The sequence below is a fragment of the Phasianus colchicus genome, chromosome Z (assembly GCF_987193195.1).
Source record: "Phasianus colchicus chromosome Z, bPhaCol1.hap1.1, whole genome shotgun sequence".
NCBI classification, from domain to species: Eukaryota; Metazoa; Chordata; class Aves; order Galliformes; family Phasianidae; genus Phasianus; species Phasianus colchicus.
In genome coordinates this window covers 24006332-24021598 of record NC_143476.1, presented here as the reverse complement: position 1 = coordinate 24021598, position 15267 = coordinate 24006332, and the positions used below count along the sequence as shown (strand labels likewise).

At 44.1% G+C, this 15267-nt stretch overlaps 1 protein-coding gene across 2 annotated transcripts; it reads right to left on the bottom strand.

The window, feature by feature from the left end:
- Positions 1-934: 934 nt before the first annotated feature.
- POFUT3 (protein O-fucosyltransferase 3) lies at positions 935-12686 on the bottom strand. Of its 2 annotated transcripts, none has more exons than XM_090131701.1 (5): positions 12209-12686; positions 10135-10347; positions 8037-8241; positions 3061-3896; positions 935-2110 (listed from the first exon to the last, which is right to left on the bottom strand). In XM_090131701.1, the coding sequence occupies exons 2-5, from the start codon at positions 10213-10215 to the stop codon at positions 1886-1888; spliced, it is 1347 nt and encodes a 448-aa protein (XP_089987827.1). In that variant the 5' UTR covers positions 10216-10347; positions 12209-12686; the 3' UTR covers positions 935-1885. The 2 variants fall into 2 exon arrangements, with proteins under 2 accessions (XP_089987827.1, XP_031465238.2); XM_031609378.2 differs by having other exon boundaries at positions 7962-8241; positions 12209-12685.
- Positions 12687-15267: the final 2581 nt, after the last annotated feature.

Here is a 15267-nt window from a genome sequence, read left to right as displayed (position 1 = left end):
CAGCAGATTCTGAGTGCCACACTGCTAAAATGCCAGAGAGAGATTTTGGTGGCATTGTTGCTCGTATGAAAAGAAGTATGAGGTCATACAAACCAAGGCCAATGCTGTATGGTTTGTGACCACAAAATTGCTTTCTTCTGCTAGAATGAAAAATAATTAAGAGTTTACTAACTATTTGGAGAGGATCTTTTTCTAGTTTAAGTATATTTTGCAGCTGGAATTCTTGGTGTACACACTATTGGCATCTTTCTCAATTATCAGACAAGTGAAAATCTGCCTTTCCAGTGATGTGAACTTTTTTTATGATGACGCTGTCATCATAAAAATGGTTCTCCCTCATATGAAGGACTCGAGAGAGATGTTGCCATTGTGCAGCTCCTGTGGAAATGGACTTCTCCACAGACTGAAAGAGATGAAAGCTGCAACAGCTTGTACAAAGGTACAAATCTGCAAAGTGATAATCAGTATCATTAAGCTTTTTCCTTGTGCCTCCTATTTTATGATGTTGGTCCATGATGTCAGAGGCAGATGTGGGTGGTATGGCAGTACAGGTTGAACCTTCCCACCAATATCCCATGTGACAGATGGCAGTGGAGGGACAGTCTGAGTGAATGGCATCTGACATGGAAGAGCAGATGAAGCAAAGGTATGGAATTTAATTCCTCCATATGGAAAAATGGCACCCATTGACATTCATCAATGCTTGGTGAACACTTGTGGAGACTGAACAGTGGGTGTGAGCACAGTGGGGTGGTGGGTGCTGTGTTTCAGCAGTGGCAAGAGTGACACTGGGTCACCTCTGCTGGTGCAGATTTTTATGAGCACAGCATGCAGGCTTTTATTCATTGCTGGCAAAAATGCATAGCTAATAGGGATGAGTAATCCCTATTAAAAAAAAAAAAACACACTGAAAAATAGAGTTTTGTAACTGGAATTTACTTTATCAAATAGTGTTATTGTGCTCTTTGTATCTGTTGTAGTTTCCATGGAAATAAATAGGAGGCATTCCTTTTGGAGCAACTTATATTATTCGGGTCTTCTATGCTGGAACAGGTAGGCAGTTTGCTTAAGCTTTTTTTCTTGAGCTTTTTGAAGACTTTTCAGCACCAACTGACTCTCAGTTTTATTCCTGACTTTTCAAGCACACAATTCCATGTTTATATATTATACAAAAATTAGTCCATCATCAGAAAGGCAAGAAGGCAAGTGAGATTGAGGCCAGCCCTGTTTCTGTGGAGTGGAGACATTTGTGTGCTCTGCTTATTTTAGCAGAAGATAGTGGGTAAATCTGAGCCAGCACGTTTTTCATTCAATCTGTCCCTGGACACTAACAGATGGTGCTTTCCTGTGCCAAGTACTAATGCACTTTACATTGGCATTCAGTGTCAGGACACAAAGCCCGCCAAGTCCCTGCCAAATCTGCTGATGCCAGGGAAATTGATAATAAACAACTAGCCAGGGACACAGTCCCAATTTTTTCCCTATATCCTAAGCAGCACACAAGCTGTACCAGTGTAACGATGTCAGCTGTTCTTCAACTTGTTGATGTCAGTGCAGCAAATGAGGATCCTGGACTGGGGAAGAAAGGAGCCCTGAGGTTATGAATAGGCATGTATCTGAAGACAGGGAGAGATCCATTTGCTTCACGGGGACTAGCCATGTGATTGACACTGGGTCCTAAGAATCCTGATGAACTTGTGCTTACACCTACCATACAGTAGTGTGATTCTACTGCTTAGCACCTTGGACTGAGCACTGAACATACTAAAGTCAGTCTTCCATGTCTACTTCCAATCCTACATTCAATAAGGCAACTTTCAAAATAAAATAAAATAAAATCCATAGATTTCTCTGAGGAGTTCACTTTGTTTTACAGTTGTTGTATTTATTCTTTGAATACAAGCATCCAAAATTCTTGAGCTGTAAAATTCCTGTTCCTTTCCACCAGCTTCCTCAGCGCCCAGGCTTCCTTCTTGGACTGCTCAAAACTTGCTATCCACATCTCTTGGAGGGAGGTCTGGCTGGGATTTGAAGAGGAGAACCAGAAAGCCTCAGGTTTGGGGCAGTTCAGATGTTTAACCTGAGCACTCCACCTCTGGGGCAGCCATCCCTGACAACGCAGAGAAATAAAAGGAATGGGTTATTCAAGGACCCTGGCAGACAGAGAAGACTAACTCTGCCATTAGTAAATTATTAAAGCATGTCAGTGACATTCATCCTTCCACCACAGGCCCTAGCCATGCCCCTGCAGATGTCTGAGTGGAAACTCTCCCTGAGGTGCCCAGAATAAGGGCAATTAGGCTGACAAGAGCCAGACTCTCAGATCAAATCTGGTTGCAAACAAGCAGCATCAGCTAAGCGAACTTGAAAAACAAGGAGCTCTACTTTTGTCGTTATAATCAATTTTCATCTTAAATATGCACACATTTCATGAAATTTTTTTTGAAAGAAAATTAAAAACAAGCTATAAATTGATCAGGAGAGCAGACTGGTCTTCACAGTCTGCTTCACTGAAGAGCCACCAAGTATGGGAAAGAAATCTCTGCATTTCATCCGTTTTATATATTTCCATATTTGTATTTCGTGCTTAAAGAGTGGACATCTGCATAGATTTACACTAGATTAGCTAGGAAAGTCTTGTTAAATGTAATGCTTGCTCGTTTGCACTTCCCATTTCAGTTCACCCAAATAATTTCACATGCCTTTTTCATCTCTCCTCTTCTACCTGACTAGTTACCATACAGCTCAGATTGTCACCACCACATATTTGGCCTAACGCGTATAGGAGAGATGTAAGGTACTTCAGATGTTAACCAGCTGCATTACTGGGCACAGAAAGTTTTTTTTCATCTATTCTGATAACTGTGCTCATTAACAGCTTTAAAAAATGATGAAAACGTGTCCTGGCCATGCACTCACACCTTCTGCCAACACTTTTTGACATAAGGATATACAACTCAATGACACTGCAATACCAGTGATTGCAGGCTAGTCACAAAACTGATAATCAAATTTCCTAGGGGAAATCTGAACCTAGCGTCATTTTAAAGTCACAAGTACCTTTTGTTCTCTTCTGATGTTTTCCCACACTCTGTTACACACCATGCACTCAAATGTGTCAATGTAATTGTCCTGAGTGATATCTTGCACTCCCCATTTGCGTTCCTTCATTGCTGTAAGCAGCCTTGGATTGGAAATGTCTCCTTTCAGTTTCCATTCCAGGTAGGCCTCATACTCCTGGTCATTTTGATCCAGCGTTTTGATATAGTGGGCCAGCTCTCGAGGGTGTGAAAAACTAGATACCAAGATTGCACTCTTGTTGCTGGGAAGCCAGTCTATAATGCTGGGAGAACCAAAGTACACAGGTACCACTCCCAGCATCAGAGGCCGCCAGAGTTTTTCAGTGATATAATCTTCACAGATAGCATTTTCAAAAGCAAGAATGAACTTGTACTGCGCCAGTATTTTATAGAAGTTCTCATCATCCATGGCAGATGGATTTCTGAGATACTGAGGAAGGTCTCTGTTATGCAGACATTCTCCATAAGAGTCTACTTCAATGTGGCACATCAACTCACGTACATAGCTGTCCCGGTCAGAAGGAGCATTGCAGTCAGACTGCACATACACAAGTGGTGCAAGCTGCTTCCTCAGGCTGTTCTTCATCTGCACTGGGATCATATGTCTCAAGGACCTGAGGACCTCTACGTTCTCAAGGTACTGAGTGGTCAGCGGTAGGTGAGAATGACGGCTGAAAGTTGCAGTGTGGTTGAACAAGGTGATAGCTGGTTCATGGAAAAGTTTGTAGTTGTTTTTTGGTGACTCCTCATGGAAAAGGGCCCAATCGTGATGGTCTTTTCGAGGAAGGGGTAGGCTGTCTACACTGAAATCAGTACCTAGACAAAAGCAAATGGTGTTTAGTCTGGCCTTTCTCTATCATGTTACACTGAAGGACAGTACATAGAAACCCAGTTTTCATTTAATATCAGCCCTACAACATTGTACTTATGAGATTATAAGGCAGCACCACCAAAAGAGTGTTTAATTCAATGACAGAGGAGTGTTATGACAGATAGAAGTAAATTTGGCAGCAGCAGAATCTAGAGACTAGGGATTGGTAGTTAACATTAGAAGTGATTTAATTTCAGGTCATATTAATTTAAAAGCCTCGCATTTCAAAGCCACGTAAAATTTCATATTTTACTGCATGAAAGGGAGACTAATAAGATGCTTAATAATTCTCTCTATATGTAAATAGGGGAACAGACAGTATTGCCTCTAAGATGAAAGGGAAATGGTCACTATGGGGATGAATTTGGTTCTAGTATTAAGATAACAAAAAAGATGCTAAAACATTGGACACAGTTATGCAAGAATAACCTGACGCGCTGGAAAGACATTCTATTATAGATTTTGGAAGACAATCTACTTGGTTTATCAAAGAGAGAACTAACAGATGATATTTCACAGCTGACTAGCAGATACATAAGGGAATAACCTCTAGCAGAAGATTAAATCTAATGTCAGAATTAGAGGAAGAATAAAGCCTAAACTCAAAAAGCAGACCACTGCAGCTGCTTGCACCTCACTGGAAGGACAGTGAACCTCCCAAACAACTCAGGGTGAAAGCTTCAAGTCAAACCTAGAAACATTTTCCCATGAAAATGTTTTCTCATGAAAAACATTTTCTCAGACCAGCCTTCACTGGTCTGTCCAAAACTGAATTCAAAATATCAAATCATGAATCTCAACCTTTCTCTCCCTTCAGCTGCACATCCATACAGCTAGCCTTATTTCAAGTTAAATGCAAAGCTGATGAATCTCTGCCAAGACAGTTCCTCAAAATCTTAACATTATATTTGTTTTTGACTGAAATACCAGCACTGGACATCCAAAAGTTTTAACCTGTACTGCCAAGCAGGGCAGTGTAAATCAAAACAAAGGTAACAGCTGATTTTGAGGACAAAACAAATCCCCTTTCTTCATAGATGACACTCTGCTATCCCTAACACACTCATCAGCTTTTCTTCTCCACTCTACATTTGATCTCAAACTACTGATGATAATAAATAAATAAATAAACAAAGGAGTTAACAAAAATCTAACCCAAACTTTTCATCTAAAAGCTAATACATAAAGAAGGAAAAAAATGTCCAAGGATCTCTGTGACTGTGCAAGTCTGCTAAGATGACTCCAAGAGTGACCTTATAAAATCAATAGAAGACCACGCTAAAGTAGTGAAGATGGATAATAGGTGCCAAGAAGATAAAAACCTCCTGTAGTGCAAGACCTTTCAAAGAGCATCGGGTTTTTCTTTATTTTGGAGTTGTTTTTTTCAAGGCCACCAAGTATGTGACTTTGTTTTCCACTAAAGGGTGGTCCCAAGCTCTGGACACTAAAAAGGTAAAGTGCTATGTCACGCACCAAAAAAAGAGATATTCATTTCCTCTGTTTTTTTTTATATGTGGTAATGATGAAAAAAGGAAGAAAAATTAGAATTAATCAAATTCTCGCAGAATTATTCATACAGCCTATCTGGTCTTGGAAACACATTGTTCTATGAAGCCCAGAAGAGAAGCAGCAGTGCATAATGAAATGTTCAGTTATTTCTCTTGCAAAGGTGAGGGAGAAGGAAAATTCACTGCAGAGGGGAGGGAAGGAAAGAATGACACCAGAAAAGGGACGACACTGAGATAAAAGAATACTGTGTAAAACAAAGACAAAATCTGCCACAGAGAAACCGAAAGAAAAATGCTCAGTAAATAAAATCACACCAAAATGACCGATTCTAGTATAACACTTAGCCAATCTCAATTCAGAAAGCAGACAAAAAGCTTTTGAGCATTAAACAGAAAATAACTATGTTACTGACCTTGTGAAATAAAGGAAATGAATGAGTCTATGAGGGGATAAAGAAAGCATAGCAAGATTGTAAGGACAAGCAATTTCAACTTCTAAACTAGGAAATTTAGATATGTGATAAAGTGCAGGAAAAAAATGAAAGATGCTCTCAGCAGTAGTTCTACATCTTTGGAGACACCTTTCACTCACAATTCATATTCCAAGGACCCAACTCTCCAGCACAGAAAAGCTGGGCATCTCCCTCTTCTGGTGTTGCAGTTTTTCTCAGAAGGAATAGCACTGGTACAAGTAAAACTCTGTGAGTACGCTATGTTGAAAAAGTAGGGTTTGGAATCCCTCCCCAAGATAGAGACAAAACCCAGCAAGTGATTGTCACATCTCAAATTCCAGAAGAGAGACTTCACAAAGTCATCCTTCACACCCACAGGTTTCCCAGGCCGAGACAGTAAGTAGAGACAAGCTGCAGAAAAGCAGCTGTTACTAGCAATGCAGTTCTGGTGAAAAACATCTGCACCCCATTTTGCATAATGTTCTTTTCATTCAATCAAACATTCATTTTTTGACAAGTTCACTGACCAAATGTTAGGAGGGAATGAATGAACTTCTTTGGAATGTAAAGCTGTGCCCTAATCTAATCTTAGCATGGGCATGCAGATGTTCAAGGTTTCTTTCACTCAGTAGGCTGTTCAGCTGGAAATTCTGGAACGTCAAAATCTCCATTTTTGCAGGCCCACAGCTAACTGCATCTAAGGAATAGGGGGTGGTATGCTTTTCTGCTTGACATAGCATTATTTATCTCCTTCAACCCCTCGTCTTTGCAGATTTTGGCACACTGAGAGTGTTTAATAGTCTAAAATCAAGTAGCACTTCTGAATATGTTGACACTTTTCTATGCAGTACAAAGAGAGCATCACTAGAAAAACTACAAGAAAGGTCTATAGTCCAGTAAAAATAATCTTTTAAAAATCATCAAGTAAATCATGTCTGTTAAAATAAATCATCACTGGCTATAAGTAAACAGTAATTGTTATTTTAATGCTGAAGTAGGCAAACAAAATCGCTGGCAGAGACCAGAAATATCAGACTTCACAACTTTCACGTGATGCAGACCTAGCTTTCCATGTATTTAATTGGGTCAGTTTCTCATTCTCTTGCTGTTATTCATTTGCTTTCATCCCTGACCACTATATTATGAGCAGACAATGCTGACCTACTTCAAGCTTGGAAGAGATCACTGATGAGAAGTTTCTGGGTTTACTGCTAACAGTTCCATAAAAGACCCCCTCTTCCCTCTATTTCCAGCTCACCTATGATCTGAACTAGTGAATGAAGATTCAGGACTGTTTTGTTTTGTTTTGTTTTGTTTTGTTTCCAGACAAAGGAGCTGAATCTACCAATCACAGAAAATTAATTGTCGTTAGTTTTCCACCTAGGGTTATTATATTTCTCTGTAATGGTATGAGGAAAAATAACAAAATAAAGACTACTTTTAAAAGATGCCTCTTCTGTGTTTTGTTGTTACAGTACAAGTAGTGGGAAGTTTTTGAGACAGCGGAGCCAGAAGAGCTCAGCAGGCTGCCCTAGCTGCCATTCTGTGTGGAATCAATACATTTCTTTCAGTACTTTCCTTTCCTTTACAGTCTGCTGGCAATCTCTTGGCACATGAGGCAAGGCAGTTGCACAGTTACCAGTGAAAGCATAATCTTAAGACAAAAGATTTGCACAAGTGCAACAAAGGCCTTGCAGAACTTCTGCTGGAGGTGATAAGCTAGAAGACTGGAAAAAAACAGCCTGATCTCAGACTCTTTTCATGACTTGGCAACTACAGGAAATAATCTTTTCTGCCATAAACAAGGAGCACATGTGTGACTGGAAAGCAGCATGGGACAAGGGAACAGTCATCCCATGGATCGTCACTTTTCTGAGTACTTTTGCAAAGGTCTCTGGACCTCTGATAACGGATTCAGCACCAGGCAAAATTTAACAAAGTGAGCTGTGTAAACTTTCTTCTCCTCGTTGATTTCCACCTAGAATATTTAATGTGTAAGAGAAAATGACAGGAGGGAAAGTTTCTCCCTTAGAAAGAAACAGCTCCTTACCATAGAACAAAAAAGCTCTTGTCATCTGACTGTGCTGGTAGGTCTTGTTAATAGTAAAGAAACAAACATCCTCACCACACTGCCCCAATCTCCCTGTCTCTCCAGTCAGAGGAGACCACCAGAGCAGGATGGGGTAGTGATCTGTATCAGGCTCCATCCTGAAGTTGCTGTAAAGTTCCTTCTTTTGAAGCTGGGAAGCATGTCTCTCATCAGGCTTCAGTGGGCCACTGTGTAAGACTGCTGCTGCCTGACTTTCTGAATTGCCCAGTTCAGTGATAACCTTCAGGGGAAAAAAACAAACATATCACAATGCATCACTGCTGTTAGCCAGAACATTTGCCTGACACATTCGAGTTCAAGCATCAAGTAGTAAATAAGCCTCTGTAAAATTTCTATCAGCTAAAGAAGTGAATACACTTCACTGAAGCACTGTCCATGTAATTTACTTCAGATCAGAGAGAGCTTCAATTTGTATAGGTAAGGAAGGAGAAGTAAATAAATTTCTGAGATATGGCCATGTCACACACGACTGAACAGCATGAATTCTGCTTTTTTTCTCAAAATAAGCCATACAGTAGCTAAGTTCCTTCTAGAAATCATCTGTAAAATGAGGTCTTCATGTGCCCATGCTTCTTTATTTTTAAACCAGTGACTGAATATATCAGATGTAGATGAGTCTTAAAGAAAACTTAACTGCAGCTTCATGGCCAGGAAGAAGAAAAAAAAATCTGTATGCAGAGAAGTAAAAGATTTGCCAGTAAATCATCATTTATAGATCAAAAAACTATGAGGAGCCTTAAAAACCCTCCACTCATAGGAAAAGCCTTCAACAGTGCCTACCATCAGCCATGGGAAAGAAGTATCAGGCTTCAGCAATTCTGGTATTTGTGAAAACACCACCCTTTTCTGCAGGTAGTACCCATAGTACAAGTGTCCTGAGGTGATCCCACAGCATACACAGAAGCTGCCCTTAGCCTCAGCAGGGCAATGACCTTCCTGCTACCATATGGATGCCTTTTTGCATGTGCATCTTTACAGGCAGTGCTTAATGCCACCCCAGGAACAGCTGCAAGAATGACTGAACCAGACCGACCAGACAGCTCTGGCTCACCGCACTTCCACTTTTTGGATGGCTCTGAAGGAGAATATTGGAAGGAAGGAGAGTATTGTTTATATTAAGTTGGTTGAAAACGTTTATCTTCCCTGATAGTGTTACTGCATGCATTCATTTTACTGTTTGCTGTATCATTCACTCTTACTGTCTAGTAAAATACACTGATTGTAGCTAGACTAAATAGGCTCTGTAAAACACAGGATGTTGAGACAACACAGTCAACTGTGCAAAGTGCAGCTGCACAGAGAATACAGAAAACACTCCCACATTGGCAAGTAGACAGGATGCTGGCTGGGGATAAGGCTTATTTGTCTAGGAATTTGGTAAGATGTAAGTGCAGTAATATAACTCAAATAATCCTGTAAGTACATACACATCACTGCTTCATGCACACTTCCATGTTAGACACCATTGTGTCAGAATGCCCCTCTGCTGCCATCTGTTGCACAGCAGCAAAATGTAATGGGATATTGGTGGGAAGCTTCAGTCTCTACTGCTGTTCCACCAACATCTGCCACTGACATCATGGGACAACATCATAAAATAGGAGGCATTTGCAAGAGCAGCCCTTGCAATATGCCTCCTCATTCGTTTTTTTAATTGACCATCTACTGAATTCCCAGTGTTAAGAATGGCCAATGCTAAGTCAGGCCTGCTGGCCTGCTTACTGATTGCTCAGATCACTGATTATAAAGCTCACAAAATCCTGGTCAGCCTGCCATATCAACCTGAAATAGGTCCAGTTATATCCCTCTGTCTCACCAGATTAAACATGCTGCCTTGAGAAGACTGAGAAGGAAGTGCTGTATAGAGGCAATGCACTACGGTGAGGCGTGGTACATCATTTCTGAGGAACTCCTCCAAGAGCCAAGGAGTTCCCTATGTAATGTCAATTCTAAGGTCAGCTGGCATCACCAGATCAATCCTGCTGACAGAGTGTCTTCAAACATTCCTCTCACAATACGTTTGTTGCTTTTAATGGTCTCTTGCATCTTCCAGAATTGTGTCACATTTTGAATATGCCCACACATATACTCCCCCCTGCCCTTGCCCCTGTACCTGAAGCATCATCACAAGGAAAAAGAAAACTGCAAAGCAGATGCAAGATGCCCACAGCCTCTTCCTCCTCATCCTGACCATGTTGCACTGTCAGGCCCACAGGATGCCAAGGGCAGTCAGAGTGAGGCGTTAGCAGGACCAGTGTGTCTGAAGCCTTCAGCCTTTGCTGCACTGCTGTCCCATGACATCTTTATTCCGCTTCACAAGGGACCACTGGTGAAAAAGAGTACAGTATCAATCATGAGTGCTCCTCGAGTTTGGTGACCAACCTGCTGTCTACCCGCAGCTTTCTGCAGCAGTCCAAACACTGTTTTGAGCCTGGTTAACCCTTAGTTAAATCAGAAAGCAGTCTGCACAAACAGCACCCCCACGCACTGCACTCTGCCTCGGCTCAGACTGGACTTGGACTCCTCTCAGAGCAGTCTCACATGTTCCCTCACCATGCAGACAGCACAGAGAGACGCTGTTGGCTCTGCCCTCTGTGAATATGCTTTACTGAGCTTCAGATGGCTGTTTTTCAAAAGGCGAGCCATGTAAGGTCTCCCACCCTTTGGCAAACCCAGGAAATTCTGCTGGAGGAGGCATACAACTTCTCACTTTGGGACTCACTATAACATTCTTCTGGGTCTTCTGTTCCCCAGCATATCACACGAGTGCACAGAAAATAACTACACAGCACATAAACTCTCTCCAAATCCAGACACATCAACGTGTAACAAGTTCCCGTTCCCCTGCAATCTACATCTGTGCTAGGTTGCCTGTCCTCAGATGACTCTTCCCCTTCAGTGACACTCTTTATTCAGATTTCACAGATCATTTTGCCATATGTTGGATGTAACTGAGCGAAATTCCCTGCTCCTGACAACTGGAAGAAGTACAGATTCCAGTTACAGATTAAACCAAAACAAAACAAAATCCCACAGGAGAAAGTCAAGCCTTTTCTCTCAAGGTATAGGATTCTATTTTGAAAATTTGGATATTCTGAATACTCAGAAAGCAGAACAACACTCTTTTTTAAAAAAGTAAACTGTTATACTTCTCTTTTAGTGATGTGCCTTCTGGAATTTAGCCCTGGCATTTCTTCTGCAAGAAGACATATGTGACTGTGTTCCCTCCACATGTGTGCCTACCAGCTTCCCCTGCATGCCAACTCCACTCTCAAAGCTCCAGAATTCCTTCACAGAGATAGGTCCCACAGCTCCACACTTCCTCCCACCCCTGTGAGGCTGGCATCTGGAAACAGAAGCTGGTCCTGATTCTGCTTCCACTGTAACAGTTTATCTCTTCCCATCAACTGACAGAGGAGCCTTTTCTATAAAGCCTCACAAGAAGCCATGCTGGGGAAGTTCAGCTCTGCATGGGACTGCTGCTTTCAAAGGTTCTGTGAGGGCACTAAAGAGCACCACTGCCAGGTCAGTGCTTTTGAAATCAGGTGGGTCCTGTTCTTTCGGTGCTTCTGCTGCTACTGCTGAATTGAGGCAAAAGGAGGGAGGGGAAGGAGCTGCACTCCAACCGCAGCCGTGGTGGTGAAGATCTGCTCGGCCAGGCACCTGGAGACTCCAGCGTCAATAGCAGCACTCACCTCCCCCTCCGCATTGGAGTAGAGTTCTGATGATTCACCCAGAGCCCACCTCTCCCTGCACCCAGTTACAAATGTAGTGATCTTCTTGATTCTAGAAAGGGGAAATACTGATAGCCCAGATTGAGGCAGAGAGAGCTTGGCTCTTGTACCTTCTCTCGCCCTGCCCCGGCCGCAGCGGCACAGACCTCGCAGAGCTCCGTACCTCGAACGACTCGAGGGCAGCGCTCGAAACCTCGTCACACCTCCCGACGTCCTGTGCAGCGGGGCAGCCCCCGGCACGCCCTCCCAAACTTTCCACCACACCTTCTCAACCTCCGCACCGGACCTCCTGCAGCCCGTCCTGACAGCCCCAGGGCTCGACACCCCAGCGACTCCCTCCCCTCCCGTTCCGTCCCGTCGCGTCCCGCATCGCTGCCCGGAGGCTGCAGCCCCGGCCTCCCGGCACCGCCGGCTCCAGCATCCTCCGCCCGGGCGGCCCACTGTTGTACTCACCCGCCTGGCACCCCCGTCTCTGTGCTGTTGGGTTGGGGGCTGTTTTGTTGCGGATCTTTGCTGGAGTTTGCTTTGTTTTGAGTGGCTGTTTCGTTTTGTTTTTTTTTTTTTAATTTACTTTCAGTTTGAGCCTCTGCTCGGGGCGCGCTGGGAAGCGGAGGCGGCTGCTGGCGAGCGCTGCGCGGGGCCCCGCCGAGGGCGGTGCGGATCCGTGCCTTCCCCGCCCTCCGCCTTCCTTCTCCCCATCACTGAGCACCTCCCCCCCGCCCCCCAGAAGGAATTTGGCTTTTCTCGGGGTCCCGTAGGCTCCAAAAGGACCCTGCGCGCCGCTGCTCCGCGCCCGTCCTGTGCGCTCCTCGCACCGTCCTGCGCTGCGAGACATACCCCTCCGCGATGGAAAAAGAAAGGAAAATCTGCTCCTGCTACCGATTTCCATAGCTGTTAGCACACCTGCGCTTTTTGTGGCTGGGTTCTTTTTTGTTGTTTTGTTTTTGTTTCTGTTTCATATATATATATATATATATATTTTTAATTTTTTTTTATTTTTTTTATTTTTTTACAAGACTGATGTTATTTTAGCAGAAGCTTTCTTCAAGAGAACTTGGCTCCTGCTGCGCCAAGCCAGAGTGCTGTCAGAAAAACAAATGCATGATGGAAGTTAGGAAGCCTTTGAGTGCCTGCTGGCCAGACCAGTCTCACAGAGGGAGCACAGCACGGTCCCTGTCCCTCGGGCTGAACACTGAAGCACTCATCCTGAGCACAAACACAGCTGCACCTGTGATAAGTCGGTGCTGCCATTCATCCAGGGCATCCCTGCATGCTGTGCATGCCCACCAGCACCCAACCAGCTGCCAGCCTGGTGTCAACCCTAAACGAACCTCTATCTCTCTCTATTTCAGTTTCTTGCATTTGCTGTTTAAAGTAAAAAGTTACTTGCTCAAAAATGCTGGTTGTCTAGGCTTGGGGCAGAGCCCATGTTTATGTATCCTATGCACACCTGCAACCATACATGTGTGTATAACGTGGATCTACCTGACATGTTTGTTGTCATATACAAACATATTTGATACTTCGAGCACTGAAGGAGAAAGTGTACAAGGGTGTGAACACAACAGCATAACAGGCTGGCGGTCCTCAGCACAAGATGTGGAGCTGTTGGAGCAGGCACAGAGGAGGCCATGAAGTTGCTGAGATGGCTTTAGCATCTCTCCTATGAAAAATGGCTGATGGAGCAGGCCTGGTTCAGCCTGGAGAAGAGAAGGCTGTGGGGAGACCTCACTGAGGCCAGTCAGTTCCTACAGAAAGCTTATAAGCTGGAAGGAGAGAAACATGGTCTGATAGTGATAGGACAAGAAAGAATGGCTTTAAACTAAATGAGGGGAGATTTGTTAGGCATCAGGAAAAATTTTTTACTCAGAGGGAGGTGAGGCATTGCTGGCATGGGCTGCATAGAGAAGTTGTGGGTTCCCCATTCTCAGAGGTGCTCAGGTTGGATGAAGCACAGCCTCATCTGGTGGGTGGCAGCGCTGCTCATGGCAGGGGGTTGGGACTGGATGGGCTTTAAGGACACTGTCAACCCAAGCCATTCCATTCTTCTATGATTCACTTCTCCTTTTCCCCAGGAGAAAGATCACAGAGTCTAATGACTTCTGGGCAAGGAGAGGTAGCACAGCCTAGGCATAAAGGGCCAAGGAGCTGCAGCAGGGAGATTACCAAGAGAGCAGAGGGTGGAAAGATCCTAGAGGAGGCAGAGGGAAAGCCTGGCACAGTTGAAATGCATGCGGAATGTAACTTACTTATGCTAATACTGAGCACACAACACATCTCCTTATGTGATGGAGAAGTTGTGCCTGTCATATTCCAGAAAGGTTGACGAGGTACCCAGCTGACAAACAGCAGTCCACCCAGCTGCACAAGTGACACTGGCCGTGCAGATCTTGCCCCTTTTCCCTTCCCACCCTTATCCCATCACTGAGCTTGACAGCAGCACTTTGGAGCAGGGCCCATTTCTTGCATGCACTGCAGCACGCAGCTCTGACTTCTCTCTGGGCTACCAGGCTCCTCCTAAGACAAAAACTACCAAAGGTCACTGCAATGCCATGAGGAGTCCATAAACTAAACTAAGCAGCTGGGACTGGATCAGAAACCTGTTACAGTTTACAGAAGGGTTTGATTTGATCCCAGAATGACTTGATCTGGTCCATCATTTTAAAACACAGTTATCCTGAAGGCTTTCACACTCCTTCATCTTGCATACTCCTAAATTGCTCTCATTAAAGCACAGCTTCTCTGTAATCCATTTCAGTCTCCAGGAAGGAGACTTGTTTTCCTCATTTAACGCTCATCCTACCTTAGAAACGGTGCACAAACCCCAGCTGTCCACAACTCAGACTGAAAGGACAGAAGATGGTCCACAAGCAGCGAGGTGGCCATCACATGCTGCCAGCCCAGCACCTGAGTCAGCAAAATCTCTCATCAGTTTCATCCCCCAGCTGGCAGCTGAGAAACTCACTTTTCGTTCTTGTCCTGATACGCCGCCTCGAGGCAGCAAGCACCTCTTGCAAGATTTCTCTTGTAACCTACATTAAACAGAGAAGGCAGCGCCAGCGTAAGCCATGGCAGGGGCAGGGGCATGGGCATGTTGTCCTGTGCTCGTTCTGGAGAAAGCTCGGACGAAAAACAAATGGTTGCTCAGAAAGCAGAGCTAGTAAACAAGAATCCCTAACATTGGTGACTGAAGTGTGCTTTGTCCATAGAGAGAGCAGAGCCTTTCCTATAGCCACCCTTGAGATACTCAAAGGCCACTCTCAGTTCTCCCTTGGAACCTTCTCTCCTCAGCCAGTCCTCAGAGGGGAGGTGTTCCATCCTTGGACTGTTTCTGCAGTCCTCCTCTGGATGCACTCCAACAGGTCCATGTCCCTCCCGGGCCGAAGACTTCACTTCTGGATGCAGTACTCCAGGTGAGGCCTCACCAGCACAGAGCAGAGGGGCAGGATCACCTCCCTTGCCCTGCTGGCCACACTGCTTTAGATGCAGCCCAGGATATGGTTGGATTTCTG

Excerpts from the sequence above, each read along its gene's own strand:
- POFUT3 (XM_031609378.2), bottom strand. The coding sequence starts at position 10,215 with ATGGTCAGGATGAGGAGGAAGAGGCTGTGGGCATCTTGCATCTGCTTT. Across the intron at positions 8,242-10,134 it reads TCCTTGTGATGATGCTTCAG|GTTATCACTGAACTGGGCAA; the intron begins GTACAGGGGCAA and ends TTTCCCCTGAAG. Across the intron at positions 3,897-7,961 it reads AAGAGCTTTTTTGTTCTATG|GTACTGATTTCAGTGTAGAC; the intron begins GTAAGGAGCTGT and ends GCTTTTGTCTAG.